Source organism: Opisthocomus hoazin, chromosome 24 (assembly GCF_030867145.1).
Source record: "Opisthocomus hoazin isolate bOpiHoa1 chromosome 24, bOpiHoa1.hap1, whole genome shotgun sequence".
In the NCBI taxonomy this organism is placed as follows: domain Eukaryota; kingdom Metazoa; phylum Chordata; class Aves; order Opisthocomiformes; family Opisthocomidae; genus Opisthocomus; species Opisthocomus hoazin.
The window spans coordinates 2,538,341-2,566,202 of NC_134437.1; the positions used below are offsets into that span (position 1 = coordinate 2,538,341).

Consider the following 27,862-nt stretch of genomic DNA (forward strand, 5'->3'; position numbering starts at 1 on the left):
GTTTTTATTAAGCTTTTAAACCCACTGTGTAATAAACGGTTTGTGTTGAAGAAAAGATTTTGCTATCTGTAGCGTAATTCAGCTGTGTCTGAGGAGCATATTTAGAACCTATTCATGCTGCATAGTGAAACTAGTTTTATTCAGGGGCGAAATGTGTTGACTCCATTCATTCATATGGTTCATTGTACAATGTTCACCGGCTCCAAGGAAGCAGCAGTTGAGGCTTCAGAATCAATTGGATAGGTTAGCTGTCTGACCATCCGTCTCCTTATCTAGACCTTAGCAGCCTCTTCAAAATGGAGGGGAAAGTTTTGGTAGTTTTCTTCCATATGTTCTTTCACAGGCTTTTTTAGGCATGTAATTCTTTTAATGGCAGTCAGATTTTTCTGTCGGAGTTTTCATACACTTGGTGCCTTTCTCTTCACTGAAATTGAGTGTTTCTCAATCAGCTCTTCTTAGAGGCACTACTCTTAAGTCAGATATAATTGGAGATGTCACTTAACTTCATGATGTTGCTTTTTACATATATCCTGAATGGCAAAGTTAAATGCTAAAGCACTGTTTTAGAATAAATGATTGTGTTTGCGATCAGCATTTAAGTGTTCAAGGGAAGTAGGTATGTAAGTATGCATTGTAGGGAACTAGTCAGTTCCTCTTGAAGATTTCACAAGATTTTGTGGAAGTGATGTACTGCAAAAGGATGTTAGATTGTTGTTTTACCTTTTCCTATCCACCTCCCTTAAGCTTTGCATTCTGCAGTGCTACATGATTTGATGCCTGTAATACCCTTATACCTGACAGTGTTGTTAGTTTAGGCCTCATTCATGTGCTTGGTATTAAGCAGTCAGATAACATTCACTGTAGTGAAGAACTTTAGGAAACTCTTATCTACGTTTTGTACTGGCCTTCCTCTAAAGTTTGATGTAAATAGCAGAAGCTGTAAGCTATTAGCCAGCAAGACAGCAGTGAGACTATACCAGCTGCTGGTTCTTAGCTTATAAACTTCATCTGATACTGGCCTCACAACTCTATCAAGTTCCAGCCCAACTATATCAAGTTCCAGCCCTTTTTATATCTGAAAGCACACCACTAATTTTTCAGATTGCTGCTTTGCCATGATCTCTCCCTGACATTCAGTCTAGATAATGGAAAATTTTGGCTATGGTGGGTGGTGAAGTGGCTTCCTCCATCGTCCCCTATCACATAAACTTATTATCACAAGCCTTTGGTACGTAAGCTCTACATTCCTGTATGTTAAAGGCCTAGATTAAGTTTAGCTTGCATCCTGATTTGTTTGTGTAGAGGTATTAAAGTTGTACTGCTTGTGAATCCTGAACAGGAATATTCTACTTGTTCCTTGTGCCTGAACTACATAATGCAAAATTAAGTGCCTAAAATTATTTTGTCGATGATCCAATAAATTCATTGTAGATGGCAAAATTTTGGGTTGATACATTCAAGTTCTTAACTTTGAGAATATGTGATCTCACTGCTAAAAAAGTAAATGGACAACATGTGACCCGGAAAGAAGAAAAATGAGATGTTGAGTTGTATGCCAAGCAGAAGACAGGTTGAGATCATCTAATAATCCTTTGATCTAATTACTGGTATAACTGTGGATGTGTTGATTAAAAAAAAAACAAACAAAAAACCCACAGAAATTACTGTGAAGAACCTAGTTTCGCAATGAGATTCATCTGACAGAAGTTAGAAGCAAAGTTGATGCAGAATTGGGGATACGAGTTCTTGAGAGCCAAACTTTTACCCAGACTTCTCTTACCGTGTCTGTTATGCTACAGCTTATTTCTCATTCTTGCACAGAAAAAAATCCTTTGCATTTGTTCTTTCCTGATGGTCGTCATTATCCATAAAAGCTATTGTTCCTCTTAGACTATGTATGTATTCAAGGAGGAAGAAAAGGAGATTCTAGCACTGTTGCCTTCAAAAGACTTTCAGCCTGGAACACTAGCTGGCATCAGTGATATCTGCAGTGAAACTTCCTCTGTGTGCATATTTGTTCCGAATATACAGGTTGGTGTGAAAAGTCACTTTTGCAGCCAAAATCAGGGCAGCTAGACAGGTAAAGTTCAGCCTATGGGCACGTTCGGTCTGAAATGTGTCAGGAAGTGCTACACAGGTGTGTGGTAAGTTACGTCCTTGCTGTTTACAAACTCTGTGTTGAATTTTCATTAATTTCGTTTTTGAAAATGTACTTGGGGTGAAACGCAGCCTCTTAAAATATAATCACATGTATGTTGGGATTTTCATCAGTCCACATGCACTTCAGTCCATAGCCTGGGCTCCCTGTCTAGACCTAAGCAACAAATGTGGTTTGTTGAGAGTGAAGGTTTCAGTGTATTGTGTTTGTAAGTAACTCTAAACTGTGTTTAAGTAATTAATCACTACTTCATATTTTTAAGTTTTCAAAATGTTATTGTCTTCATTAACCGTAGGTGGTGCGTTTGTGTCAGAATCCAAAACTGGCCTTGAAGAACAGCCCACCCTATATCCTAGATCTGCTGCCTGATACCTACCAGCATCTACGAACCATCCTATCACGCTATGAGGGGAAGATGGAGACTCTAGGAGAAAATGAGTATTTCCGTGTGTTCATGGAGAATTTGATGAAGAAAACCAAGCAGACCATCAGTCTTTTCAAGGAAGGGAAAGAGCGGATGTATGAGGAGAACTCTCAGCCTAGGTAATGGGGAGAAATGCTTTCCAATATTAATGATACAAATTTGCTTTAGTGAACAAGAGCTTGAACAAATGTCTGGTGGTTGATATGTTGTCTGTACATGAAAACAGGCTTTGAAGAGATGTAAGTCTAAGTGTAGAGTTTTAAGTAAACTGTACTTGGGTGTATTAGAATGTGAGAGCGGAGTAAGATTTCAGAGCCTGTATAGCATTAGTTGTTCTGCAGTTCAGGTATGCTGGGTTAATATAAACAGTAGTCTGCTGTGGAAAGGTTTTGCAGTCCTTTGGATTCTCACATAGAGAATACCTCAGAGAGGATGATAAGGTTCAGAATGACATTTCTGGCCATTTTAGGAAACAGAGATTTTATGTTACATAGCAAAACAGTCATCCAAACTAAAACTTGTTGGTAATTGGTCTTTAGGCTTTACTGAACTTTTCCTTTTTCTGGAAACAGCAGCTGTCTAGTATTTCTGGAGGTAGGGGGGAAGTAATCTCATCTTGTGGGAATAAAACATCTTGGTGAAACCCCGTAACTTTCATACATTGGAAACTTCATATATAAGGTAGATGGTAGATCAAGGTGCCACACTTGTGAACTCTGCTTTCATTTTGTTGAGAAGGCATAGCTGATACCAAGGGGCATCTTCAAGGTGAACAGTGCTTACTAAAAAGGACAGGTGAAAGTAGAAACTGCAATTCTATCTGAAGATAAGTCTCTCTTGAACAAAATAGCAGGAATTTGATGAGCACTGTACAGTACCTGAAAAGATGCTTCTTTCCTTCATCCAGCTTTAAGGAAAGGAGAGCCAAGGTGATTTAAGAGTAGAATAAAGCTCTGGAAAAGGTTACTCTTTCATATTTGTCTGACTGTGGGCAGCAGATCTAACAGAGATACACAAAGCATGCACCTGCAATTTTAAACTCATTTCAGGATTTTGGAGTAGGTGCTGAATTAAATAAAAAGTGGGGGGGGGGGAAAGTGAAAACCACCCAGTGGCTGAACATAATTGCTCTGGGGAGAATATGTGGTTAACACCCTGGCAAGTACTTGCTTGAATTACTTCGGGGATGGGGTGGAGAAGTGCTGGCATATGTTTCTGGTATAATACTGAACTCTATGTAACATACTTTATAATATTGAACTCTAACAGAAAACTATGATAGTGGCTACAGAAGGCATGGTTAATGCTGTTATATTTGTCACTGACAGTGTTGAAGAATGAATTAAGAAATGGAAGTTTCATTCTGGATTGTTGTCTAGCATCATTTCTTTGTGAGATTGTAAGATTTACTCTGTGAGTTTGTTTGAGACAGTGTTTGGGGAGTGTAAATATGGCATCTGCATGTAGTACACTTGCTTCTTTTAGAAGTTTAGTTCTCTGTATGAGGCCTTCAGGAACTGGGTTCAATGTAATGTGCAAACTCAAAAGTTAGCTGTAACATTAACTGCTTGCACCCCCTACCCTGCCCCAGCCTTCGGAGAATTCAGTTAGTATGGCACAGTTGGCTCGTTGCAGGTGAGAAGTGGGTTTTGGGGGATGCTGCTAGCTGGAATTTTCAAAAAGTGTTCTAGAAGATAATGGCTATGGCAAATATGGAGAGAAAAGAGTTCGTTAGCTTGGTGTGTTTTGCGGGTGAGGTGATATATAATGGGAAATGGCTTTTTTTAGCCTTCACTCAGATAAAAATTAGCCACAGTATGTAAAGCACTTCTTACTGTGAAGAAATTGATTAAACTCAGTAAAATTAATCTCTGGGTCTTCTGCTGGAGCTGGTCATTTTCTTGTATCATCCTATGAGATGTTAACAACATGCATTATCATTCTAGACAGTGATTTTTTTTTTACAGTGCAGTGGGTTGCTCTTATAATATTTTACATAGCATTTATCTTGAAAATGGTTTTGTATGTTGCTCCTATGTAGCAGAGTTGATGTTATTTTCTAGAACACTTACTATTGTCTGCAGAAGAAGGATAAAGGGTACATGAAACTCTTCAGAATTTATCTGTGATATTTGTTCTGGTTAACTGTGCATGTATTATGATCTGTCCATCATAAATGTGGAACATTTGGTGAGTAAATGATGCATAGTTATGTCAATCATAAGTCCAACATCTTGCCTCCGGTCCCTTGTTTTTTCAGAGAGAAGCAAAGAGAAATAATTCCAGAGAGTTAATCATCCTAGTCAGTTTGTAGTCAAACTAATTGACAAAAGGGGGTGGGGGAAGTCCAAATCGATAGATGTGAACTTCAGAGAGAGGATTCCAGCAGAGGCTTGCTTTCTGGCAGTGGTGATGGGAGTCTTTGGGGAATTGCTAATTGTACCATTTACGAATAAACAGCTTACTAGGGAAGCAACTGTGGTGACACTTGTAAAAGCAGAATCAGATCCCAGCTAGTCTCATTACATCTTCCTTTGCTTTCCACTCGGCCCAGGAAGCAGCAGCTACTGCAGTTACTGTTTTTCCATAAAGGGGAAATAGCAGACACCCTTTTCCTGGTCCTGGTAATAGGCATGGTGACTTTCTGAATTCTCTAATTTTTCATAGAAAAGAAAGAAGTTAGTCTGTGCATATGATTTGTATACCAGTTCAAGAGCTATCTGCACAAAGAATGGCACTTTTGATTTAGCTAGGGATTCTGTTGAATGCTGCGGTGCCAGCGTCAGACTTTGTGGTTGTGTGAGCTTTTGGAACGCAATCGCTTTAAGTGCGTGTTTCATCTGAAATTTAGTTAAATTAATTTTTGCTATAAATGCACCTTTATATTTAAAATGTGTATGATAATTTAAGGTGAATAAACTTAAGATGCTTTCTCACCTTATTAGCAGTTGAAGAAAAACATTACTTTTTTCTTTTGTAAGAATTAATTAATTCATATATTCAAAGTGTGGGGGAAGCTCTCTGGAAGGTTGTCAGCAGCCTGTAATGCAAACAAATATAACCTGGATATGGTATTCACTGGAAATATACTTATGGCAGTGTGTGTGTATATATATAAAACAATCTGTTTTGCTCTTGATCTCATGCAAGTTTGCAGCTAATGTTAGTCTGCAGTGTTTTGAAAACATGTCTGTCAATCTAATCTGGTGTACTGAAGAAATATTTTGTCTTGACATTTTCCTGACTTTTTCCTGTTTTCCTTGAAGCTTCTGTCTTCCAGATTTAGCGTTGGTTTTGTTTCCTGTTGTGTATGCTCTTGTTTTCCTCCCCCAAATGCCTCTTGATGTAGAGCAAATGCACTATTTTGACATTTGCATAACTAGTGTGAAAGCCGTGCAGGTGTTTGCTACTAGCAAACAGACCAGTAATTAGAAATGACTGAAGTCTCTCTTAGATTGTAGGATCAGAATTGTCTTGATCACTGAAGCATCAACCTTCTATTTTTATTCTCTCTAAATTGCTCTGTGTGTATTTCCTCTCAAACATTTTTGAGATTCTCCAGCGTGTTCCTCTGAGGTGGACTAAAGCAGAATTGGAGCACAAATGTGGAGAGCACTATGTCTTGTAGCTGCTTGTGCTGCTTTGAGAGTTCGTAACAGCTGCAAGATGTGTGTCATCTAGCATGGAGTGGTTAGAGTAGACTGTGTGGGAGTATAATATGGATGCTATTTGGTGTTTACTGTAAGGCAGGCAGTTTAAAATCTGGTAGTAGAAAGTAAGATTGCAGTTGTGTATTAAATGTTTAAAGGGGTGTGTGTGTGTGAAGAGAACACACACCTTGATGTATTCTACCTTTCAGAACACAGTAGTGGAGCAGAGGTGGTGAGAACAGAGTTAGAAAAGGCTTGTGTTAAAACTTGCTGTGCTTACGGATGTGGGTGAGTGTTTGTTCCTTCAGTTTTAAACTAATTGCAGTCATAGAGCTGTTAAAAGTGAATACAGCTCTCCTACGTCATACCTTTAACTGTCAGCATGCTGAAAACATCCTCCTGTTGCGGCTGACATGACAGCGTGCCGTCCAATGCTATGAACGCTCAATTGCTTCCTTTCTTAGGACGGTAACAGCTGTTTTGTCTCTTGTAACACTGTGGTTTTGATGTATAGTCATTCAGCTGAAACTCATACTCTGTTGCATAAACTCATACTGCAACTTTTGTGAAGAGAACTCACTTATTTTATGAGGAGAGCTTTAAATATGTTGTTTAAATTCTGCATTAGCTGACTTCAATCTGTTTAAAAATTAAAAACACCCTCAACAGCATTAAAACTATGTATGTACTTCCTGGCTAATAAGTACATGTGGTAACTTCTAGTTACTAGTTACTTAGTTTTAGCAAGTAGATTGGATTCAACTTGGTGACTTCCGAGTAGGTGGATGTGGTTTTTACAGTGGAGATACTGTATTGCTCCTATGAGTTTTGACAGTTTAGGAGCTTATTTGGGTTGTCCTTGCTAATAGGTAGGTTGGGCTCTTAAAACAAATTATATATTTGGGGATCTGGTAAAATAAAATGGTAATGTCTGCAGGCTTTGATAATGACATGAAATAGTATTTCAAGCGTTAATAATTCGGGATATTTTGTCATATGCTTCAAGTAAGCTAAAGGTAAGTCATTCAATAGTTGATTGGCTGTGCAGCAGTAATTACCAGGTATTCTTGAGGCTACACACATTTCCAAAGCTATTGGTTCCTATTCTTTATAGGTCCACGGTGCTTTCTAATGCAAAAGACATTTTAAGATTTGTCACTTAAAGTTTTAAAAACAAAACAAAACAAAAAAACCCACTCAAAATTGAAGTTTATAGTCTATATAACTGAAATGTGCAATGAAATAAATTCTGTAAAGGGTACTTAGCAGGTCTGTATGCAAAGGAGAAGGGTATACCTGTTCAGTGCCAAGTAGCTTTCTGTGCTGTCTACAGTGGGTAAATATGTGGCTTCTCTGGCCCTGTAAATATTGTGAATTTCTGAAGTTTGCTTTTTTAATTAGTTGTAACAAAAAATGGTTAAGCATACATGTTTTTTTCTGCAGTGTGATGGTTATATTGACTGATAGTGCCATTAATGCTAATGCCGCAACTACTCTTAACAGGCTGAACTAGCTTAAGCTCTTGATTACGGTTTCATTTAGAGGCTCAATGGTTGTGTTGTAATATTTTTTTTGTTTCTATTGCAGAAAGCTTTTACTTCTCCAGACCTCTTACTAGCACAGAGGAGCTGCCATTCATCAGCTTTTCCCACTACCTAAATTACTCAGTGTAGCAGCTTTTCTGCAGTTGTGTAAATAGATTATACTTCACATGGCAGGACAGAAAAACAGCTAGCTGATCGGTAGACAGGGACAGGAATTGTCTGTTGCTTGGGAAAGTACGAATTAGGTGGAAGAGTCTCTGTTTTTTACCAGTGAGTCAAACTTACTGCTTATGTTAAAACAGTCTATTATGAAGGAAAATTCAGAAAATTTGTTTTCTAAATAAAATCAGACCACTGCAAATGTTTCCACACAAGAATGTAGCTGTGTAAGCTGGAGGATGGGGGTTAGGTGAAAGGCTAAGGAGAAGTAATTACTCAGGATGTGGACTGGATGTTTAGGAAACAGCACGTTATTTTACTAGTTCAGCTTGCAGACTTTGGAAAACAAACTGTTAACAAAACTAACATATCTGTAGAGGAGAAAACGAGGTTTGGCAGGGAGTATCATAAACCCACTCCCTATAACATGGAGTTGCAAAAAAGGTTTGGGAAGCTAGTCCATATTTAACTGTTGTCCTTGTGACAATAGCCTTATGGGATGCTGGCTCAGCAGGATTTCATATTCTTCTCTAGCTCCAAAGTGAAGACTTACTAATTTACACAGGAAAAAGCTACCAATAATTAATGTCTACTGGAAATGACCATGCATATCTCTAAAGGGGAAGGAAATGCATGAAGAATGACTTGGGAGGAAAAAAAAATTGGATTTTAAAGAGGAAAAAGTTGGAAAACACTTGTGCTAAGCCATGAACCAGAAAAGCCCTCTGGGGGGAGGGAGGAGTTAGTGCGCTAATCTCATATTTTAGAGTGCTCACACACACTCCTGTCCAGTGAAAGAGATAGTATAAAATGTGGAACGCAAATGGTGCACGGTATGTGCAAGTTCTCCTTCTGTCACTTCCTTCTAATACAGCTAAGACTTTTTTAACAAAACCCACTAGTGTGAAGTCTACATCTGCATTTAAATTAGAACATCTTAAAGAAAAGAACGGGCTCCAAAGCTGCCCAGAAGAAAGGTTTCCTTGCCAGCCTCCAGCATATGAACACTAACTAACTGCTTATTACCCAAGGAGAAATTCATTATCATTTAAATGTTGTTGGATGGAGGAATGTGAATTCTTTCTTTTTAATTTGGCTTTACATTGCTAGTTTAGGTGATAGTTGTGGAATTTAAGTAACACTGAGCATAATTGGCATAAGCTTGCACTTATTTTAGTTTTCTTTTCATCAAAAATTGGACCACTGTCTTGAAAATCAATTTATGGGCAAATGTAAGCTTTCAGATCATTGCATAATAAGGAAGTAAAATTTTTATTCTTCTTTGCTTTCCGAGCCTTTAAAATTGTAGAGTTTTATGGAAGACTAACTCTGGACTTGATGTTGTGGATGGAAGTGCAACTCTATTATTTAGTTTATAGTAATTATCATTTGAAATGTGGATGGATTTCTTGATGCTGGCAAGAATGCGTTACTGCTACTTGGCAACCCTATTGTGTTTCTTGGGTGCTTGGCTTGTGCATTAAGGGCCAAGATGCCATGTTTTGGTTTTCTGTTGATTTGAAGAAGTCTGCAGTCATGGCACTTCCAGCCAGAAAACAGGTATTGTTTTGGTGTTTGAAAGCTTTTCTGAACTACAGGATAGTGTTGGAAGAAAAGTCAGCTTGCTAGAAGGTACTGAACAAATTTAGGCCAGCTGCTTCCCAACAGTTGAAGCAATACCTTCTCTGGTGTTAGTTCGTGAACTTGCTGGCTTTGCCCTGTTTCCATCTCTGGAATGTGATCAGATGGCACTCGGTTATGTGCCACCCACAGCTGGCTTAGGTAATGGGACTTGCTGACCGCTACCCATCTGTAGAAAGGACTGTAAAATTACTGGAGAGGATAAATTGATCGTAGTAAGTGAGTATGGTGTGAGGGGAAAAATGGAGATCAGTTTCCAAATTACTCAGCGGGACAGCTATGGGCTTGGCAAGTACTGCTGCTCACTGCAATATTGGAGTCTGAAGCCTGAAAAGCAAACGTATGCCAGGCTTGTATGTTGTACTGGAGTATGTATGTTGCAAAATATCGTGGGTTTAGTATTTTGACAGGATACAAGTTGGGAATGAAGTGATAGAGCTTGCAGTCCTTCTGCCAAGGAATACCCTGGTGGTGTAATGATACCCAAGACCATTTTGAGGCAGCTGAAGATGAAGTGTGACATACGGAGTCTTCTGTGATTTGGGAACAGGGATTTTGTGCTTTGTTTTTCCCTTTAATTGTAGCGAGTAGCCCCTGAAATACAAGTTTTTACTCCATCGCAGAAAGCCCAAATAGAAGTATAATGAGTAGTGTTGTTCTCAGCAGTAAGTTTTGCTGGGTAGTCCCTTGAATCTGGTAAAAGAATTAATCTGTTACCTAGGTGAGAGGTTATCCTTCATCTTGTCAATCCTCTGAGTATATGTTGAGCTCTTTAAAGACCATTAATCGTATCGCATGAATTATTCTCTTTAAAGTGCTTTCTATAATATTTAAATCCAGAAAAATAAGTGGATATTTACCCTCTTAACATTTAAAGAAATCTAGCTTGTTAAAAAAGTAACACTAGCATTTAGGCCAAGAATAATTAAGTACAGATCCCTTCAAAGGTCAGTAGTTTGGTGCTTCTGGTCAGCACGATGGACTGGTGTCCTTTCTGCTTTGGCTCAGTCACATCCATTTGCATAACAAAGTGAGTGTGCCAGAGTTTCGTGGTTATTTGTGGCCCGAAGTATATTTTGCCTGACACTTTAAACTAATTGGCATGCTCTGCTCGCAGAACTCAAGGTATTTAAATATATATATATGTTGGTTGAAAAGTGCCAGGATTCAGAAGACTGTAAGGAAACATGTATGTTTTATGTAATATTTCTGTCCTGTAGTATCTAAAGCACTGATAAAGGAATTAGCCTGTAGAATTCTTACTTCTGTAAAGCTACAGTTGGTACTGTTTTACAAAAAAAAAAAAGAGAATTGAAAGAAATACTGCATGTAGAGAATGCCTTTCACTAGTTAACTATTGCATTTTTGGCTGTAGATATAATTAATTGGTAAAAAAGGGGGAGGGAGGGCATAGAGGGAAAGCTGTATAACAATTGCAACTGTTGTATGCAGATTTGTTGCAGATATTAAACAGGGTAGAGTCTAATGTAGTGATTACAGTCATGTCTGATTTGGCTTTGGGGGGGCCAGCTCAGGTGCAGTGTCTTGTGAATGTGGCAGTTTAGCTTCCAGGTGCAGTCAGATGTGTGTTCTGTGCATGAGCTGACATCCTTAGCCACGCATCCACTGATGCAGACTAGGTTCTCTGCAGAGGAGGTAATAGTGCTACCCTGCATTCAGCTTATTCGAGCCTGCTGTTGAGAGTATGTAATAGAACAGGGATTAGACCTAGAATGGACAGAAATACCTAGTCCGGTGGTTTATGTGTTCCCGTTCCCATTTTTCTGTTTTAGTAAGTGAAGTCTTGAAGTTGCAGAATTAACCAGCTGATTTTACAGCTCTACAAAAAATGAAGCAGTGAAGCCTGTAGTTGTTTAAATGGAGAAGGGTGTTTGGAACAGAACCTCAAGAGGTGATAAACATGCTATGTGTTTCTTTCCTTTTTCCCAAAGGGTGTCAGGATGACGTAGTCTACAAAATCAATGTAGTAATAGCTGATGCTGTAAAATTCTATAATACAAGCAATTAATCTGCTGATTCTAAACTATCTGGCTTGCTATTAGTCTGCTATAGTAGTTGTCCTGTGGAAGTACTGTAAATGGTACATAATAGTGGCCCAGCATAACTTTGTAAGGTGACGTCTGTTTAGCCAGTAATAGTTAAATGGAATTTCACTCACTTCCTGTGTTGCAAGTTTTGTTGAAAGTAGTTCCGCTGTTTCTATTTTTAAAATAGATTACTGTGTGTAGAGGACTCTGAAGCTGTCTCAGAGTTGTGAAAGACATCTTGGGATCACCTCAGTTGTTTCCACTTACTGCTGGTATGCATAGGCTGGAGTTTAATGTTGACATGAAGAGCATGCAGAAAACCTCTTGCCAGTGTGGTAGTAGGATATAAGATACAGCTGTTCCTTCTGGAACCAGGTACAGCCACCTGTCTGCTGAAATTGGGCCTGACTGCTCAAGTCTAGTGCATAGTTTGTAACATCTGAAAAGCATGTGTTATATGATAACCTTACACCTTTGTGGTTTCTGAAAGGTGCATTTTACTTGTTGGAGACTTTTTTTAGCTCTTAAATCTTCAAAATATCAAGTTGTAAGATGCAAAGTAGTTACAGGAAAAAATTGTGTTTGGCTGTTTGCAGGACCCAAAAACTGTGGGTTTGGGTTTGCTGGGGGTTTTTTTTGTGGTGTGTTTTTTTTCTTTGTTTGTTTTTGTGTTTTTTTAACTGGAGCTTGCATTTACATGTAGCGGATGCAAACCCTGTCACCTAAACATTGTCTGGTGGTAAGTGTGTAATTCCAAAGTAACCCCAGAAGTGAGAGGGTAGGAAACTTATATTTCTTTAGTTATCATTTCTTGCAGTAGTACTTAGTGAGTGGATAGTATTCTGCAATAATGAGCATGTGATGAGGAATTAGAAATTCACTAGCTGTAATTCTAGTTTCCAGCAGTTTCTCTTTCTGTTCTTCAGCTGCCTTCACCTGTAAAATGAGGTAAAAAACTTGGGTGTTTTTGCCTCAGAAAACTCAGTATGATCTCATATTCAGAAGAATGTCAAAGTCCTGAAGGAAGTCTTATCCATCAATCGGATTGAGGTGTGATTTACAGAAAAGCAAGCATTAATTTCTCACCTGGTGAAATAATTATGGTGTGCTTGCCATAAAATTACATGGGGAGCCACTAGAGATGTAAGACTGCAGTACCACAGAAGCCATTTTGGACTGTGCGTTGTTTTAAAAAATACAAGTTTTCAGCAGTAGCAGTGAATAATAGTACAGCAATTAGAGTGTGTTTTCCCTCAGTTTAACTGACCGGTCATCTCATTTGAAAGCCACAAATTTGTAATTCTTTTAACAAACAAATGTAGAATTTCTGTAGAAAGGAAGTGGTACATCTGAGTTGTCCCGTGGTGGATGTCTTAATTCTACGATTCTGTGAGCAGAAGCAATTAGAAACTGCATTGTCTGTTCTAGGACCCTCTGACTTTCAGTCAATGAGTTTAGTGCTTAGGTGTCAGACACTCCCACATCCTATGAAATGCTTTTTCCCTTAATTTTCCATTAGAATAAATAGGTATGATTTTTTTTAAAATAATGCTCTACAGTCATTACTCCACTGTACTGAGATTGCGTTTCTTCTTGTGAGCTGCATTTTTGGGTCATGCCCCATTAAACAGCCAAGCTGATGTGTAAAGAGAGCCTTCTCTTAAGTTACCTTAAAATAATCCTATTCAAAACTCAGGTCCTCTGATTTGATTTCTTTTTCCTTTCTTGAATCTTCATTGTTGACGTGTCATTTTAGCCAGTTTGGTGCTGATTTTATGAAATATAGCATTTTCTTGAAAGTGTATTATAATGAAGTCAGTTCGGTCATGTTCAGCTTAATTTTGTTTTGGGGCCAAGGTGGAGGTGTGGCTATGTTTGTCTTAGCTTCCTGTGAAGAAACTGTGTTAAATGCAGCCTATTCTTAGAGCGGCTGAACATTATTTGTGAAAATCCAGTATTCACAAGTGTAACTGAAGCCAGTGGGAGTGGAAGTACAAAAATTCCTTTGAAAATTCAGTCATATATAAGAAATATGCACAACAGCTTCCGAGAAGTGAAGCGCTTTGTAGCTAGGTGTCCTGCGTTACAGCTCTTAATTCCCCCATACAACAGTGTTTGTAACATGCTTTCATCAGAATGAGCTTTACAGACATGACAGTATGTGCATGTCAAATTATGGCATGTGAGCACAATATTACGACTCAATCATCCAGTGGAGCAGTCTTCATACTATGTGTGAGGAACAAAATTATACTGTGTCAGTTGGTTAGCTGTGAAGTAGTTGAGAAATATTGGAAGAAAATGAAAAAATTCTAGCTGGCAGTGGCAGAAATGGTAGTACTGTATTAACATTGCCTTGAGGTAAGAAAGGCAGTTTAGTCATGAAGCGCATTAGATGCTGTATGACTTTGTAACTTGAATTAGTTTAATTGTATTGACATAGCTGAAAGAGGCAATGCTCTGATTAAAACTGTCCTCTGCTATTAATGGTTTTGCAAGACTGAGCCTAGATGGTGGAAAAACGTCTTTGTCCAGCAAACTGGAAAAGAAAAATCTGCTATAGGTCTGGGGGAGGCAACTGCACCAGAAAACCCAGCTGGAGTTGGCCCACAGAGGGGCTGCAGCAAAGAACTGTGGTGTAAGTGGAAGTGCCTGCTCGACCTTTTGACTTCCCCTAAGATACGTGGAGCAAAAACGGTCATGAAGCAGGAAGGAAGTAGCACAACCACAGCGACGGGGCCACGGAGGAGGGAGGACGAAGGAACATGCCTGTTCAGCCTGCAGAGCCACTGGCAGGCCTGGCCCACCCTTGGAGAGCCAGCTGATTAATAAGCACTGGATAACTGAAGAAACAGTCTTGCTTTATGCTGGTTTTTTTTTGCTCAAAGTGGTTGCTTGAGACCTACATCTTTAGAGCGCTGTCAGTATTAAGGTAGCACAATTTTACAGGCAAGTGTAATTGCAGATAAACAGGCTCTGGTAATGTTTCTGGGTCGTTCTCTGTTAACATTGTGTGCACGGAAGGAATAATGCCTCCACACTGGAACTGGAGATGTTTCTTAGTAAAATATTTGGTTACTGTATAGAGTGGAAAAATATTTGGCGCTCTAAGCTTTAACCGCCTATGTATGTTGTTAGTTCACTAACAATAAGCTGAATACTTGGCGTGTATGTGTGAAAGCACTCACAGGAACATGAACTCCTACCTAAACTGTAGCTGTTGCTCTGTCTCTGGACGTAACCACTGAACAGAAACATGCTGTAGTTCTTCGTTGGAAGCTGGTGCAGGTGTTGCCTTCAGCTCAGTTCCAAACAGTGAGGAGAGCCAACTGATGTGGCCTGCGGTCCCTGGGTAGCATTTTTGAAAGTGCTTACATGATGGCTGTTTAAATTCCACTAGCTGTCAATGGGATTTAGGTGCCTAAGTCAGTGATTCCCAAACTGTGGTTGGCATACCTCTGTTGCAACTCCTGGTAACAGTATTTGTGTTCATTACTGTGCTTAGCTAAATGTTTCAAAGAGGGCCACCATAGTCTGTAAGGAACACGGAAGATTGCTGGAGGTCTGTGGCCAAATGTTTGGGAATCTCTGGTCTAAGTCACTGAAGTGTTCTTTGAAAATATTACCATTTTGCTGGGAGAATACTTGCTTCTGCTTAGTTGCAGCAGTGGAGATGAGGACAGTTGCTGATGTTACTAAAAGTAAAATACAATCATAATCACTCAACTTTGATATACCAATAAAAAATGTTTGCTGTAATTGCAAGCATTTGTTTGGTCTGTATTAATTTACAAATTGTAACTTGTCTTGTTAAAATAAAGGAATGCACTCTTGAAAGAAAATGTTTGTCCTTTTTGTTTGGTAACTACTAGTTGCTGCATGTAAAAGCTAGTTACCAACATAAAATACTCTGCAATTTGCTGCTCTTTGTGTTCATTTCCTGTGTTTTTCCTGTTATTTACCTAAGATAGAGCTGAATATTTGTAAAAAAATATAATAACCTAAACAATGGAAAATGTTTTTAAAAAAAAAAAAGTTCTAACACCTGAACAGAGTCCTTCAGTGTGTGTATGTGTGTGTAAAATCATTTGTTTATCCATCCTTAAGCCTGTGGAAGATCTTCTCTTGCTGAAATGATGTGCTCAGCTGAGCACAAGCACTACCTGAAACTTGGCTAAGGGAGAAGGCTCTGAAGCAGAAGGGATAAGCAACTGGGCACAGGAATATACCTTGTCTTCTTACAGTGTTAACTATTGCTTTAAGCCATGCACTTTGTTCACTTAGCTTCTTGTTCGAGGGTCAGAAATGCATTAGTGTCCTTGCCTGATCGTACCCAAATTTTCACACTGTGCTGGGCAGCAGTAGGAGAATATGTGCCTCAAATTACTTTCCTTCTGTCTACCAAATGTTGCATGCACTAGTTTCAAGCGTGCTTAGATTTTTTTCACAAATAGGACATGATTTTTCAAGTGTTAAGAGTGCTAGCTTGTGCCGTTATACCTAAACAGCTTTAGGACTGCCAACTTTGTAGTCACTTGGTATTAATACATTGCTGTGAGATGCCACTTCAGCTGCTAAGATGGCACACAAGTATTGCACATTAGCCTTTCAAGAAAATGATTCAGAATTTAATTATTACTAATTACTTCCAATTTCATGTAATAAAATAATTAGCAATTTTTGCTCAAGCCTCAATTTTTATCAACTTAGAAACAAATACCATCTCTTTTTTTTTTTTTTGCTTGTGGTAGATGAATTAAATGATTCATAGTAGCGTGGGGTTGCTTTTTTTGCTTGCACTGCCATAAAATGTCATCTTTTCTATCATTTCAAAGGAGTGAGGGCTTTCAGAAGGTATCTTGGGGAACCGGATCCACAGCTAGAACCTCTGATTTGCAGTTTTTCTAGTGTTTGTCAGCCAAAGGCATAGCAGGGACATGATGGGAACCTAGCTGAGGGAGGGAGCTGGGGTGTGAGTTTATGGTAAAGTCATCTTCTATGTAGCAGTAGCCAGTGGCCTTCCCCTGGTAAATGCAAAGTTGCTTATCTGTTACTGGAAAGAGGGACACACAACTTTGAATTACTTAACATTACACCAGGGCGGGGAAATGCATAGATACTACTGATAAATTAGTGGTCTGGTTTTGTGCTGCTGCAACTTCTTTGTATATCTGTACATCTAGGTCCTGAGCCACTGATCTTCAGAAATGTGTTTGTGATCATATAGGAAGCTATTACTTTGCTGTTCTGAGATAGCTTAGTTTTTCCTGCACACAGGATCCTGTATAGTTTTTTTAAGACAGGGGTGTAAACCTTCCTAAAAGCAGAACATGAGGAAATACAGTATATAACAAAACTGCAAAAGCAGATGACTTGAAATTTGTTAGACTGGTAAGGCACAGGGACTTTTTGACAGCCCCTCTCTGCAGAGGCCAGTTAACTGACAGAGTTATGAACAACAACGTTTTTCAGTCTGTTTTTATAGAATCAAGCAATCAAATGATGGCATAGCTGCTTTAAAATAATGTAATGCATCCAGTAGAGAGCTGCTGAATAGAGAAGCCTACAGAAGAGCATCTGGGTGGTTTTACTTATGTTAATTTTGAGCACCTGTTGTTATCGGACATGTATGAAATGACAAAAATCAGAATCCCTTGCTGTATAGCTGGTACCTTCTATAAACACTTTGAGCAGCTTTCATTGCTGAGACACAAATTAAAATGTCATTGAACAAATAAGAGTAAGATGCTACTGTCAAAGAAGATTTGTAGTTCTAAGTCCTATATACAGTCTAGTCACAGACTGTATCATAGCATGGAGAAAGGGCTCATGTGGAGCTGAGTAAATGGTATGTCAAGCGGAGTAGGTCACATCCAATTCAGTTTAGACTCTATGAAAGTATGACATGGAGCTAGAAGACCTAAGCCCAAATGTCCAGGGAATCTTTGCAGAAGTGCTGGAGGCAGCTACCTACCTCCTTTAGCTGGAGGTCAGTTCCACAATCAGGCAGATCAACAGGATAAGTACTTCAAGTAGGCGTAGCATGTCTGGAGCAAGTGGTATCTCAAATATGTCCAAGATCAAGTAAATTGGAACCAATCCAACCATAATATGAGAAAGTGGTTGAAGGCTGAAACCTGGGGGGAGCATAGTGTGCTGCCAAATGCAGCTGTCTTCAGAGAGGTGGCACACTACAGTAGTAGCATACTTAGTGAGAGAGCTTGGAAAACAAGGCATTAAGAAAATACTAGGTGACTGGGGATTCTTATAGTCCCTCTCTAAATGGTTCATTCAGTATTCTGCAGTCAGCAGAATAACTTGTTGCTCAGTGTCATAACCGAGTCTGTGCAATGCCTTTGTGCTTGATGCAGTCTTCTGACCAGCTCTGGTCTATTGATATAACTTAGAGGTTGCCCTTTCCCATGTTTTACTAGTTCCTTCTTTTACCTTCAAGAATGTGGTGTGGGGGTGAAAAAAAGCCTCTGGCCTAGAAACATCCCAGTCTTTATTCAGGAACTCCATTTTCCTAGCATCTGGAGAATGTAATGGAGTGTAGGAGAAGAGAGTCTGCCTTTGAATAAAGGAATGAGAGGAATAGGTGTCACTAGTGAATAGGGGTTTTTTTTCCCATCTATGAGTAGGAGATAACCTCTCTGGTGTGTAATAGTGCTGTTGTTTGACTCCTAAGTAGGAGGACTTGTTTTGGTATTCCTGTACTGCTACAGGCACTGATGCTTTGAGGTACCCAAGGTAGCTCTACGTGCTAACACAGGACAGTTGCAACATAGAACTTACCTCCTTAATGTAGTCGCTAAGACTGCAAGGTGAGAGGAAGTGCTGCTGGGCTGCAGTTTGTACTGCTGGAATTTGATGCCAATCCAATGCTAGTTTCTCATGAAGTGTGTAATCCAAAATGCTCCCAATACTGCTGTGTGCTCTCTTCTAGGCAGCAGTCCTCCTGTCTTCTGTTTCTGGAAATCTTTTGCACATTGACTAAATCCAAAGCAGAGAATATCTCTTCTCCTCTTCTCCAGTTTTCACTCTCCAGTTTAGAAAAGGACAAACCCTGATGGACTAGGGCACTCCTGATATATGAATCTCATGAGGCAGAGAAGGGACTTGGGGTGCCAATTTGTATTTCAGATTGGGTAATTACTCAACAGAATATGGTTGAGCACCCTGACCATCAAGCTTTTGTATGCACCTTATTACCATTTTAGAAGAGACCTGCAGGTGTTTTGACCTTCTCTTTGGGGCTGGGCCTGAGTTCTCTGAGCAAATCTACTGTTTCATGGCCCTCTGGAGATTTGGAAAGACTTTCAGCTTACATGGTCCAAGGCAGTAGCAGTTTTATGTGCTCTCATAAGGAATTTTGAGACTCAAGAGCAAAGGGGTCTGATGAGGTTTTGGTTCTGATTATGCTGTTACTTAATAGGTAAGGTCTGAGTATTGCTTTTGGGCTTTTCTGTGAATGTATTTCCTTGGGGGAGTTTGCCTTGGAGATAACCTGCCCACCTCAAAGAGGTTATGCAAAGGTAGTCATTGTGGAAGATGTCTTGACAAACACAGACCTTGCTGATAAGTACCATGTGATGGATGTGTTCTGAATGCTGGGTAAATACTTGAAAGGCTGTCCCAAATAAGAGGAGTTTTCTAGGCTGGGATACTTCTTGAATTACAATAGGTACTATTTCTGGTTTGTTCAGAGTGCTAAACAACATCTGTGATTTCTAAAATAACCTTTTTTTTTTTGTGGTCCTTTGTAGGCGTAACCTGACAAAGTTATCCCTGATATTCAGCCATATGCTGGCAGAACTCAAAGGCATTTTCCCAAGCGGCCTTTTCCAGGGAGACACATTCCGAATCACCAAGGCAGATGCTGCAGAGTTTTGGAGAAAGGCTTTTGGTGAAAAGTAAGTTTCTAACTGTGCTTAAAAATAGAGTTACGGGAACAAATTGCACACAGCACTGTGTATTTTTAAAAATTCTATTGGTTCAGAAGGGTGTTTGTCGTGCTAAAATGAACAATGGGAGACACATACTAGTCATTTGGTCCACTCTCTGGGGTGAAATAGAGGATTGTTCCAACATTAGATTTCCCATTTTTTTGTCATGTTTTGTTTGAAATTTGTCAACTGGTGGGTCTTTCCCCAGGTTCCCTAGGAGACTTTTGTACTGTCACAGTTTCCTTCGATTATTTAGCTTAAATTTTCCTCTCCTTAATTCCTTAACTTGTAAATCAGCTCACGAACTAAGCAAAATAATCTGCTTTCTTCTTCCAAAGCTTACCATGCCCCCAGTATTAGTTGTCCTTTAGCTAAGCCGTTATATTAAATTCTTTTAATCTTCTCTCCAATTAGTCTTTCCAATCACTTAGTAATCTTTCTTCTGGCTTCTCTGAACTTTAGTCAGCTTGCATAATGGCTTTGTTAAGATAGAATGAAGGAGAAGTTGAAGTGCTAGGTATATTTGTGTGCAAACTGTTGAAATGTCAGTTTTAATTTTTGTATGTAATGAAACGCTGACTAAATGAACTGTAGAGGTGTCCACAGAAATGCTTTGAGGATTAAAGTTAATGGAATTGGGTAGTGTTTTCTAACTAAGGTAACTAAGGTATTTCATATAAAGAGTTTAATTAGTAGCTGTCACAACAAAAAGCAATAATATATTTACTCATGAATGACACAGTTGTCTGAGGCGAGACATGTTCTGGAGCCTCTGTTTTGGCTTCTGATTATCTTCTCCGGTTAATCCCTCTTTAGAGCGTTGTTTGCAACTTTTTTTTTTTTTTTTTTAAACTGTCTAGACCACTACTGAAAGACTTACTGTTCACTCCTACCAGCTGTCAAGTGATGGTATTGTATACAGCCCAGGGTACATACAAACGTTGACATGATAGGACTGCAGAAAAAGGGAAAGGAGAAAGCGGAGCTGGACTTCAGATTCCAAAAATTTGCATATGCAGAGATAATTGTGTAAAGTTCATTTGACTGCCAATTTCCTGCAGTATCAAGAAATCCTGTGCTTGCATGACATGACTAAATCTCTTGTGGCTTATTTTGGTTTTCTTCTCTTCCATTAGCATGAGGTGCATACTCACAAAAAAAAAAAAGTATGAGGTATGTACACGGTGGTGATCTTCAGATGTATCACATTTACAGTTGGCTTGGTTTTCCCCAGGACTATCGTTCCTTGGAAAAGCTTCCGTCAGGCCTTGCATGAAGTGCATCCAATCAGTTCAGGGTTGGAAGCCATGGCCCTGAAGTCAACGATTGACTTGACGTGCAATGACTACATTTCAGTATTTGAATTTGATATCTTCACACGACTTTTTCAGGTAAGAATTGGGGAATGTAAGTCACCTGAAATGTGTCGCAGTGCTCCAGGTTAACCTCTGTTCCCAGAACAAACTATATTTTACACACTAAAATGACATTGTGCTGTAAGGGATTTGGTCATCTTGCTCTTCATCTCCTAACCATTCTAGTAATACTTAGGACCCTATATTGCAGTAAAAGTGTGTGATACTTCTGGTTGTAGAAGAAAAGATTGTCTAAATATATACTGCAACTGTGAGGCACATTCAGTATCCTCCCATGAATCAGTTTTTCTCTTTCAAGGGTCACTTTTAGACTGAAGTTCTGACACAACAAAATGTGAATCTTAGTTTGTCAGTCTGGCTTTCCTTGTCCTTTTCTTTCTTGTCAGAGTTGTTTTCTAGGGGGGAGTTGTTCAGGATGGAATTCAAGCATGGAAATTGGGCTTCCTAGCTTTTGAACTGACACAGTGAGGGTGTTGTGGACATGGCTGTGTTCTGTGCACAAGAAATAGCTGTATTACTGAAGTGATATTAATAATAGGTAAGGTTCTAACCCACAGTCTTCAGTAGTGCTAAACTCAAAAACACAGCTTCTGATGGTGCAGTTGGGTATTTAGAAGAACGAACACTTACTTCTTTGGCTCTGACTTGCCTTTTCCCATGTGATAGGGTGGGTTGTAATTAAGATATGTCTAGATGAAGAATTCCCATGTTCAGTGTCGCAGTGTAGCTGATCTCATTCAGTACTTCTTCCAGCTATAGTATATAAAGAGCAAGTTAAGAGTTGCTGCCATTTCCAAGAGATGCAGAGTTCTTAGGGAAAGCTAATATCTTCTTTTAGACAAGTTGAGAAATTTGGAAAAATTGGATGAGTTTTAGACACCCAAGCCCTTCTTGGGATTGGAGCTTTCAGACAGTTGTTGCAACTTTTTGTGCATTGTTTTAAGGAATATTTAACATGTATGTGCTAGTTTATTCATATCTTAGACTAGCTGGTAATCCTTGCCACACCCAAGTGAGGTTAGGTGGTTAAGGAATAGTCACGAGCATATTGCACACAGTGAAACCGAGACAAAGAGGAGGCCACTTTCCTGAGGCTGTATAGGAAGTCAGTGTTAGAGATCAGACTGTCTCAGGAATGAGTCATTTTCTCTGCTGAAGCAGCACAAGTTGGTAGCTATTCTTGAGCTGTCTTTTTGTGACGTCAATGACTTCTCCCTTAGCATTTATTAAAGGAGTTTTGATTAAGGTCTGTCTTAGGTGATGTTTTTGTCACTGACAAGAGAGAAACTCAAATGCTCAGGCTGCTGCATGAGAATGTGGGTTTTAGTTCTTCTACTGGATTTATGGTGGGATAAGAAACCTGCTTTTTTAGCTGAAGAACTGATCCCTTTGATTAAGGAATATTGTGTGTGTTGATACCTTCTAGAAGTGCATGGTTAATATATTTCTTTGTTGTTTCTATAGCCGTGGTCCTCTTTGCTCAGGAACTGGAATAGCCTAGCTGTGACTCATCCTGGTTATATGGCATTCCTAACATATGATGAGGTGAAAGCCCGGCTACAGAAATTCATTCACAAACCTGGCAGGTTAGTGCTTGGCAGCAGTGGCTTTTTTGACCATTCTTGCTAAGATCACTGAATACTGCATCAACTGAGGAGACTGGCTTTGTTTTGTCTTTGTCTTCCTTCCTCAGAAATTAAAACTGTGAAAAACCCTAGCTTGCCCTGTATTTGGAGATTATCCTCTGTGTGGTGTGGTGACTTGCCTCCTGCCCACACCTGAATTGTCACAACAGCTCCCTCAGGCTTGAGCAGAAGGCAGAGGCAGACACTGCCAGAATGAGCCAAAACGGTGGGCTGTTTAGGACCATGAAAAAGGGAATGTATCTATAGGTCCCATAACTTTCTAATGTATATGCATAAAACCAGGAGAGCTGAGTGGATTGCAGCCTCCAGAAGCAGTCTGTACATTTGAAGCTAACTTCAGACAGAGAAAGCAGCTGGCCAGTATTTGCTCTGGCAGAAAGCAGCATGGTAGGTAGAGTAGGCTGCGAGGTAATGCTGCAGGCTGGGTGGACTTCAGAGGGGCGGTGAACCTGAGCAGTTTTGGGCTACCTAATGTCCTGGGTAGAACTTGGCCCAATGCAGCAGGGCTAAGAGATTTCTCTTTATGCAGGACGGGCCAAGTGTTCATTTCTGGGGGTTGTTACTATGCGGTTAGTCCTATACTGGTTTTAAAAATGGAAACCTTGTGTAGTCTGTTTGTTGGTTTTGTTGGTTGTTGTTTTTTTTAAAGTCAAATTCGAAACATGATTTTTATGGATGCTGACTTTTCTTGCTCTGGATTCTGGGTTTAATTTCACCTGGAGGCCAGTGCTTGGAGGATATTCTCACTTCATATCAGATAGCAAGGTTCTGATTTGATCTGCCTTGGGGTAAATTGAGGAAAGGTGGTATAAATCATCAGGTTACTCCTGCTAGTTTTCATTTGCTGTCTTGAGATAGCCAGACAAAGGCTGCCTGCTTGACATTTAATCTTTTCTGTCTGTTCCAGTCCAAACTGAAGTTTCTTTTCCTTTGTGTGTCTTTAGTTACATTTTCCGACTGAGTTGTACGCGACTCGGTCAGTGGGCCATTGGCTATGTCACTGCAGATGGCAACATTCTTCAGACAATTCCCCACAATAAACCTCTTTTTCAAGCACTGATTGATGGCTTCAGGGAAGGCTTGTAAGTAACTTTATGAAATTTTTTTTTTTGTCCTTTTGCCCTTTTTCATTGTTTGTTTTATAAATCGTAATCCTGTGGTGAGGTCTTAAAGTCAGTTGATTGGTAAAACGTATCCTCATCTACTTCACAGGAGAGGCAGCATGTTGCAGAGGCCAAGCAATCAGTATTGACATCACTGACCCCTTTTGGACATGTCTCAGCTCTTCCTTTTTATTTAGACCTTGATTCAGCAAAACAGTTCAACCATGTGAATAGTCCCATTGGTGTTAGTGGAATAATTCATATGCTTAACTGTTTTGGCACTCGAGAATACTCAGACAGCTGTCTTTTGTGCTGGAGAGATGTATTGTCCTTTGCAGTAGTGGATGATAAGTGTGCGCCAGTGTGTCCCTTGTCACAGCTTCTTTTCCAGTCAAGTCCTTAATTTGAGCCACCACAATTGATATTATAGCATCATGTTTCTTACTCTGATAGGATTCTTCACCACAGGATGATTTAAGAAGAGTGGTCTGGGACCAAAACATCTTACTTAAACTAAAAATTGCTGCCATAAGTGAAAACAAGCTTCCTTCTATTTTTAAGAATGACATGCTTGGTTTTTGCCTGATAGTAAAATTTTTGCAAAACTTCTTTTGAATTCAGAATACCTTGAATTCCCACCTGTCGCTTCTCACCCTCGTTCTTTCTTAACTTCACCAGTCCCAAAAGAAACCTTGTATGTCTGTGTGTGTGTATGTATGCATGTGTGTATACGCGCATATATGGAGAGAGATCTTTTCTTTCCCCAACTGCTTACAGTTATTTATTTCCCGATGGCCGGAATCAGAATCCTGACTTGACTGGCTTGTGTGAGCCCACACCTCAGGACCACATTAAAGTTACACAGGTGAGCAAAGTATTCTATCCCATCATACTCGCTAGCTTTCTTCCGAATTTCTATCCTTCTTAGCTGTTTGTACTATTCTGTCACACTTCGTATCCCCAAGACTTGTTTTTAAGGCTGACATATTGTATTTTACAGGAATTGCAGAAATCTTTGAATGGTAGGGATGGACAGAGGAGATTGCAAAGGTTAGGTAAAGCTTTATACAGGGCTGACAGAATTGAAGACTTTTTTTTTTCAGAATCCTCTGCCAAATATTCATTCTTTTGTGCCATCTAGCATATCTTGAGCCATGCTTTTCTAGGCTGTTCTTGGGACACCTAAATGAAAATCTGGGATAACTTGAAGCCCACTTTTTTCAGAACTTAACAGATATATATAGTGTAGTCTTTGCAGTCTTCTGTTCTCCTTTGCACTGTGTTCTTGTGTTTGGATTTTTCTTTATTTGCCTGCAAATCTTGTGTTGGGTTTCTTGTAGCTATGGCTAATGGTGCTTGTTATTTTACAGTACCAACTATGTCTGTCTGTCTGTCTTTCCCCAAGGAACAATATGAATTGTATTGTGAAATGGGCTCCACGTTTCAACTGTGTAAAATATGTGCTGAAAATGACAAAGATGTGAAGATTGAACCCTGTGGCCATCTGATGTGCACGTCCTGTCTCACTGCGTGGCAGGTGAGGCATTGCTTCTTAATCTCTCTGAGTGAAGCTAGTTACTCTTTCATGGAAGGGGAATATTCTCTTCTCAAAACTGTTCAGTTTTCTTCAGGTATAGAGATAAGCTAGCGTAACTGAGGACATGAGCTCATAGTTCAGTAATATCAGTGCCAGCTTCACCAGTGCAGGGAGAAGCTTGTTAGATGCCTGATCTCTTAATCTAGGAATAGGCAGGAAGTGTGAGGACTTGATAAAAAGCTGTTTTTCTGCTTAAGAGAGAAAATACTCCATATTTGTAGCACAGTTTGCCTTCCTGTCTTCCTGTCAGTTGAAAGGTACCAGCCAAAAAGCAGTTTTAAACCTCTTTGTATGTAACTATGTGTTTAGTTTCTGCATCGTAATGGCTATTGCAACAGATTTCTTCTCTTCTCTGAAGGAGTCAGAAGGCCAGGGTTGTCCTTTTTGCCGCTGTGAAATCAAAGGCACAGAGCCAATTGTAGTAGACCCATTTGACCCCAGAGGAGGAGGAGGATTATCCCGGCAAGGGGCAGAAGGAACTCCATCACCCAATTATGATGATGATGACGACGACAGAGCTGATGATTCCCTCTTCATGATGAAAGAACTCGCTGGTACCAAAGTAAGGTTACCAGAATGTGTGCTAGTAGGTGTGGCAGTCTGTACAAAGACTGAATGTTCTCCGTCAGTTTTCTGTGGTCTTTGTGCTTTGTGCATGTGAGGGATTTCCGACTTTAGAAAAGATGTTACTCCATATGGAAAATGGGGATTTAGGTTCAGTTTTGTCAGTTCTGTTAAGCAATGGTGATCAGACTTTGAAATCTTTGATCTTTTGTGTGTTGTCTTTGAAGAATCCTTAGATGGATGAAAAGGCTGGCTTTACCTATTGGAATGGAAGGTCTAGGTTTATAACTCTGCACGCTTAGCAATGCAGCTTTTGATTCATTAGCCATAGTTCACCTTTATCAGCAAAAATTCATCCATTTTCCTGTCATGAATACAACCAGCCAGATACAGTCTTCCCAAGGTCCTGATGACCAGCTGGGTAGAGGGCAGGCTATTTTGCTGAGGAAGTCAATTTGACTGTCATCTTTTTATATGGTGTCTGATAAATTTATGTAATGAAGGTGTGATAACTCTACCATTAGTGCTACTTCCTTCCAGGAGATGTGTACAAGACAGGCATTCTTTATGGATCCCTGCATGTTTTTTTTTTCTGTAAGCTCATTGCTGCTCTTGCCCATCTGCACTTAACGTTGTTTTAATGCATAGGGAAGTACATTTGAATTTGGCTAATTCTCAATAGTTGAATTCACTAAAATCAGCTGCCTTTCCTGGTCAGGAAGAATCCTCTACACTGGTTAACCTATGGTCATATTTCTCCTTAGCTTCCACACTGTGAAACAGTGTACTAAACAGTAAACTGTATTCCTGGAGTTAGTTTTTGCATACATAGCTTGGGGAAGCAGAGCAATTTCCTCAGTGTGACATTCTGTCGTAGTTTGCAGTAGGCTAGTACTCTGTTGGCATTGGTGAGTTCAAACCTGTGTAAAGCTTTTCAAGTTAGAAATCACTAGCCTTGCTTGTAAAATAAACTTTATGAAAAAGAGAAGAACAGGCACTGTTCTGATTTGTTACATGGAAAAACAGCTTTCCAGGAACAAAAATGGAGGTTTTAGTGCACACTAGTTGACTGCTGCAACAACCATGACATTGTAGTCAAGGTAGTTTGTACAGTGGTGCCTGCAGTGAGAAGCAGGTTTTGCAGCAGATCATGCCCTCTAGTGTCGAAGAGAAAAGAAGCTTGCTCCTGCTCACGGCCCAGTAAGGCAGGTTTGTTACTCCAGCAAAACAGCTTGCCTTTTACTGTGCCATTGCTAAGTGTGCATTTTGAGTTGTGTGCCACAGCTAAGCCCACTGGCCATCTTGAAGGCTTGCTGCAAGTCAGATGCAGTTGTGCTATGAAATTGCCTTCATTTACTTGTGTATCATTGTTACATTGTTACTGCATTGTACATTGTTACTAATATAGCAGTTTGTTACCAATAGCCTCATTGAAGCCAGTACAAGCCACAGAGCTTGAAAGCCTCTCTAGAGAAAAGGAGTTCTGCTGGATTTTGTAATTTGTTGATTTTACCATTCTTTTCTTTTTCAGGTCGAGCGTCCTCCTTCTCCATTCTCAGTAGCTCCACAAGCCACCCTTCCTCCCGTGCCGCCACGACTGGATCTTTTGCAGCAGCGAGTGTCCAACCCACCTGGGGCTTCCAGTCCTGGGACTACTTCAAAGGTCAAACATGCTGTCTTTTTTCTGTTTTAGCTATGCTTTTGGTGGGGCAGGAAGGGAGAAGAGCATTCTCGTGAATGCTACATGTTCTCTGTGGCATCCCTAAGTACTTCACACAATACTTTTTATTTTTCCTTTTTTGTAGTCCTGTTAGGCCAGTTTCTTTCCATTCCCCACAAAAGCCCAGTCTGTCCCGAAAGGAAATGCTTCCTTCTGGAATCCATGGTAGGAGAGTCCCTTTTTGCTGTTTAAAGGGGCTGTCTTTTCTTCACATTTGTCCATGCAATTGCTAGAAGGAAGCTGGTCCTAAGCTGAAGTACTTGCTCGCTTAGGGTGACTGGTGTCC

At 39.8% G+C, this 27,862-nt stretch overlaps 1 protein-coding gene across 1 annotated transcript in view; it reads left to right on the forward strand.

The window, feature by feature from the left end:
* Nucleotides 1-27,862, forward strand: part of CBL (Cbl proto-oncogene) — a 47,800-nt gene that overhangs the window by 5,498 nt on the left and 14,440 nt on the right. The window contains exons 2-10 of the mRNA XM_075442640.1: nt 2,454-2,701; nt 19,391-19,537; nt 20,805-20,961; nt 22,411-22,532; nt 23,537-23,674; nt 24,473-24,560; nt 25,101-25,232; nt 25,651-25,854; nt 27,388-27,519. Coding sequence (XP_075298755.1) covers nt 2,454-2,701; nt 19,391-19,537; nt 20,805-20,961; nt 22,411-22,532; nt 23,537-23,674; nt 24,473-24,560; nt 25,101-25,232; nt 25,651-25,854; nt 27,388-27,519 — 1,368 coding nt within the window. The remainder of the gene's footprint in view (nt 1-2,453; nt 2,702-19,390; nt 19,538-20,804; nt 20,962-22,410; nt 22,533-23,536; nt 23,675-24,472; nt 24,561-25,100; nt 25,233-25,650; nt 25,855-27,387; nt 27,520-27,862) is intronic.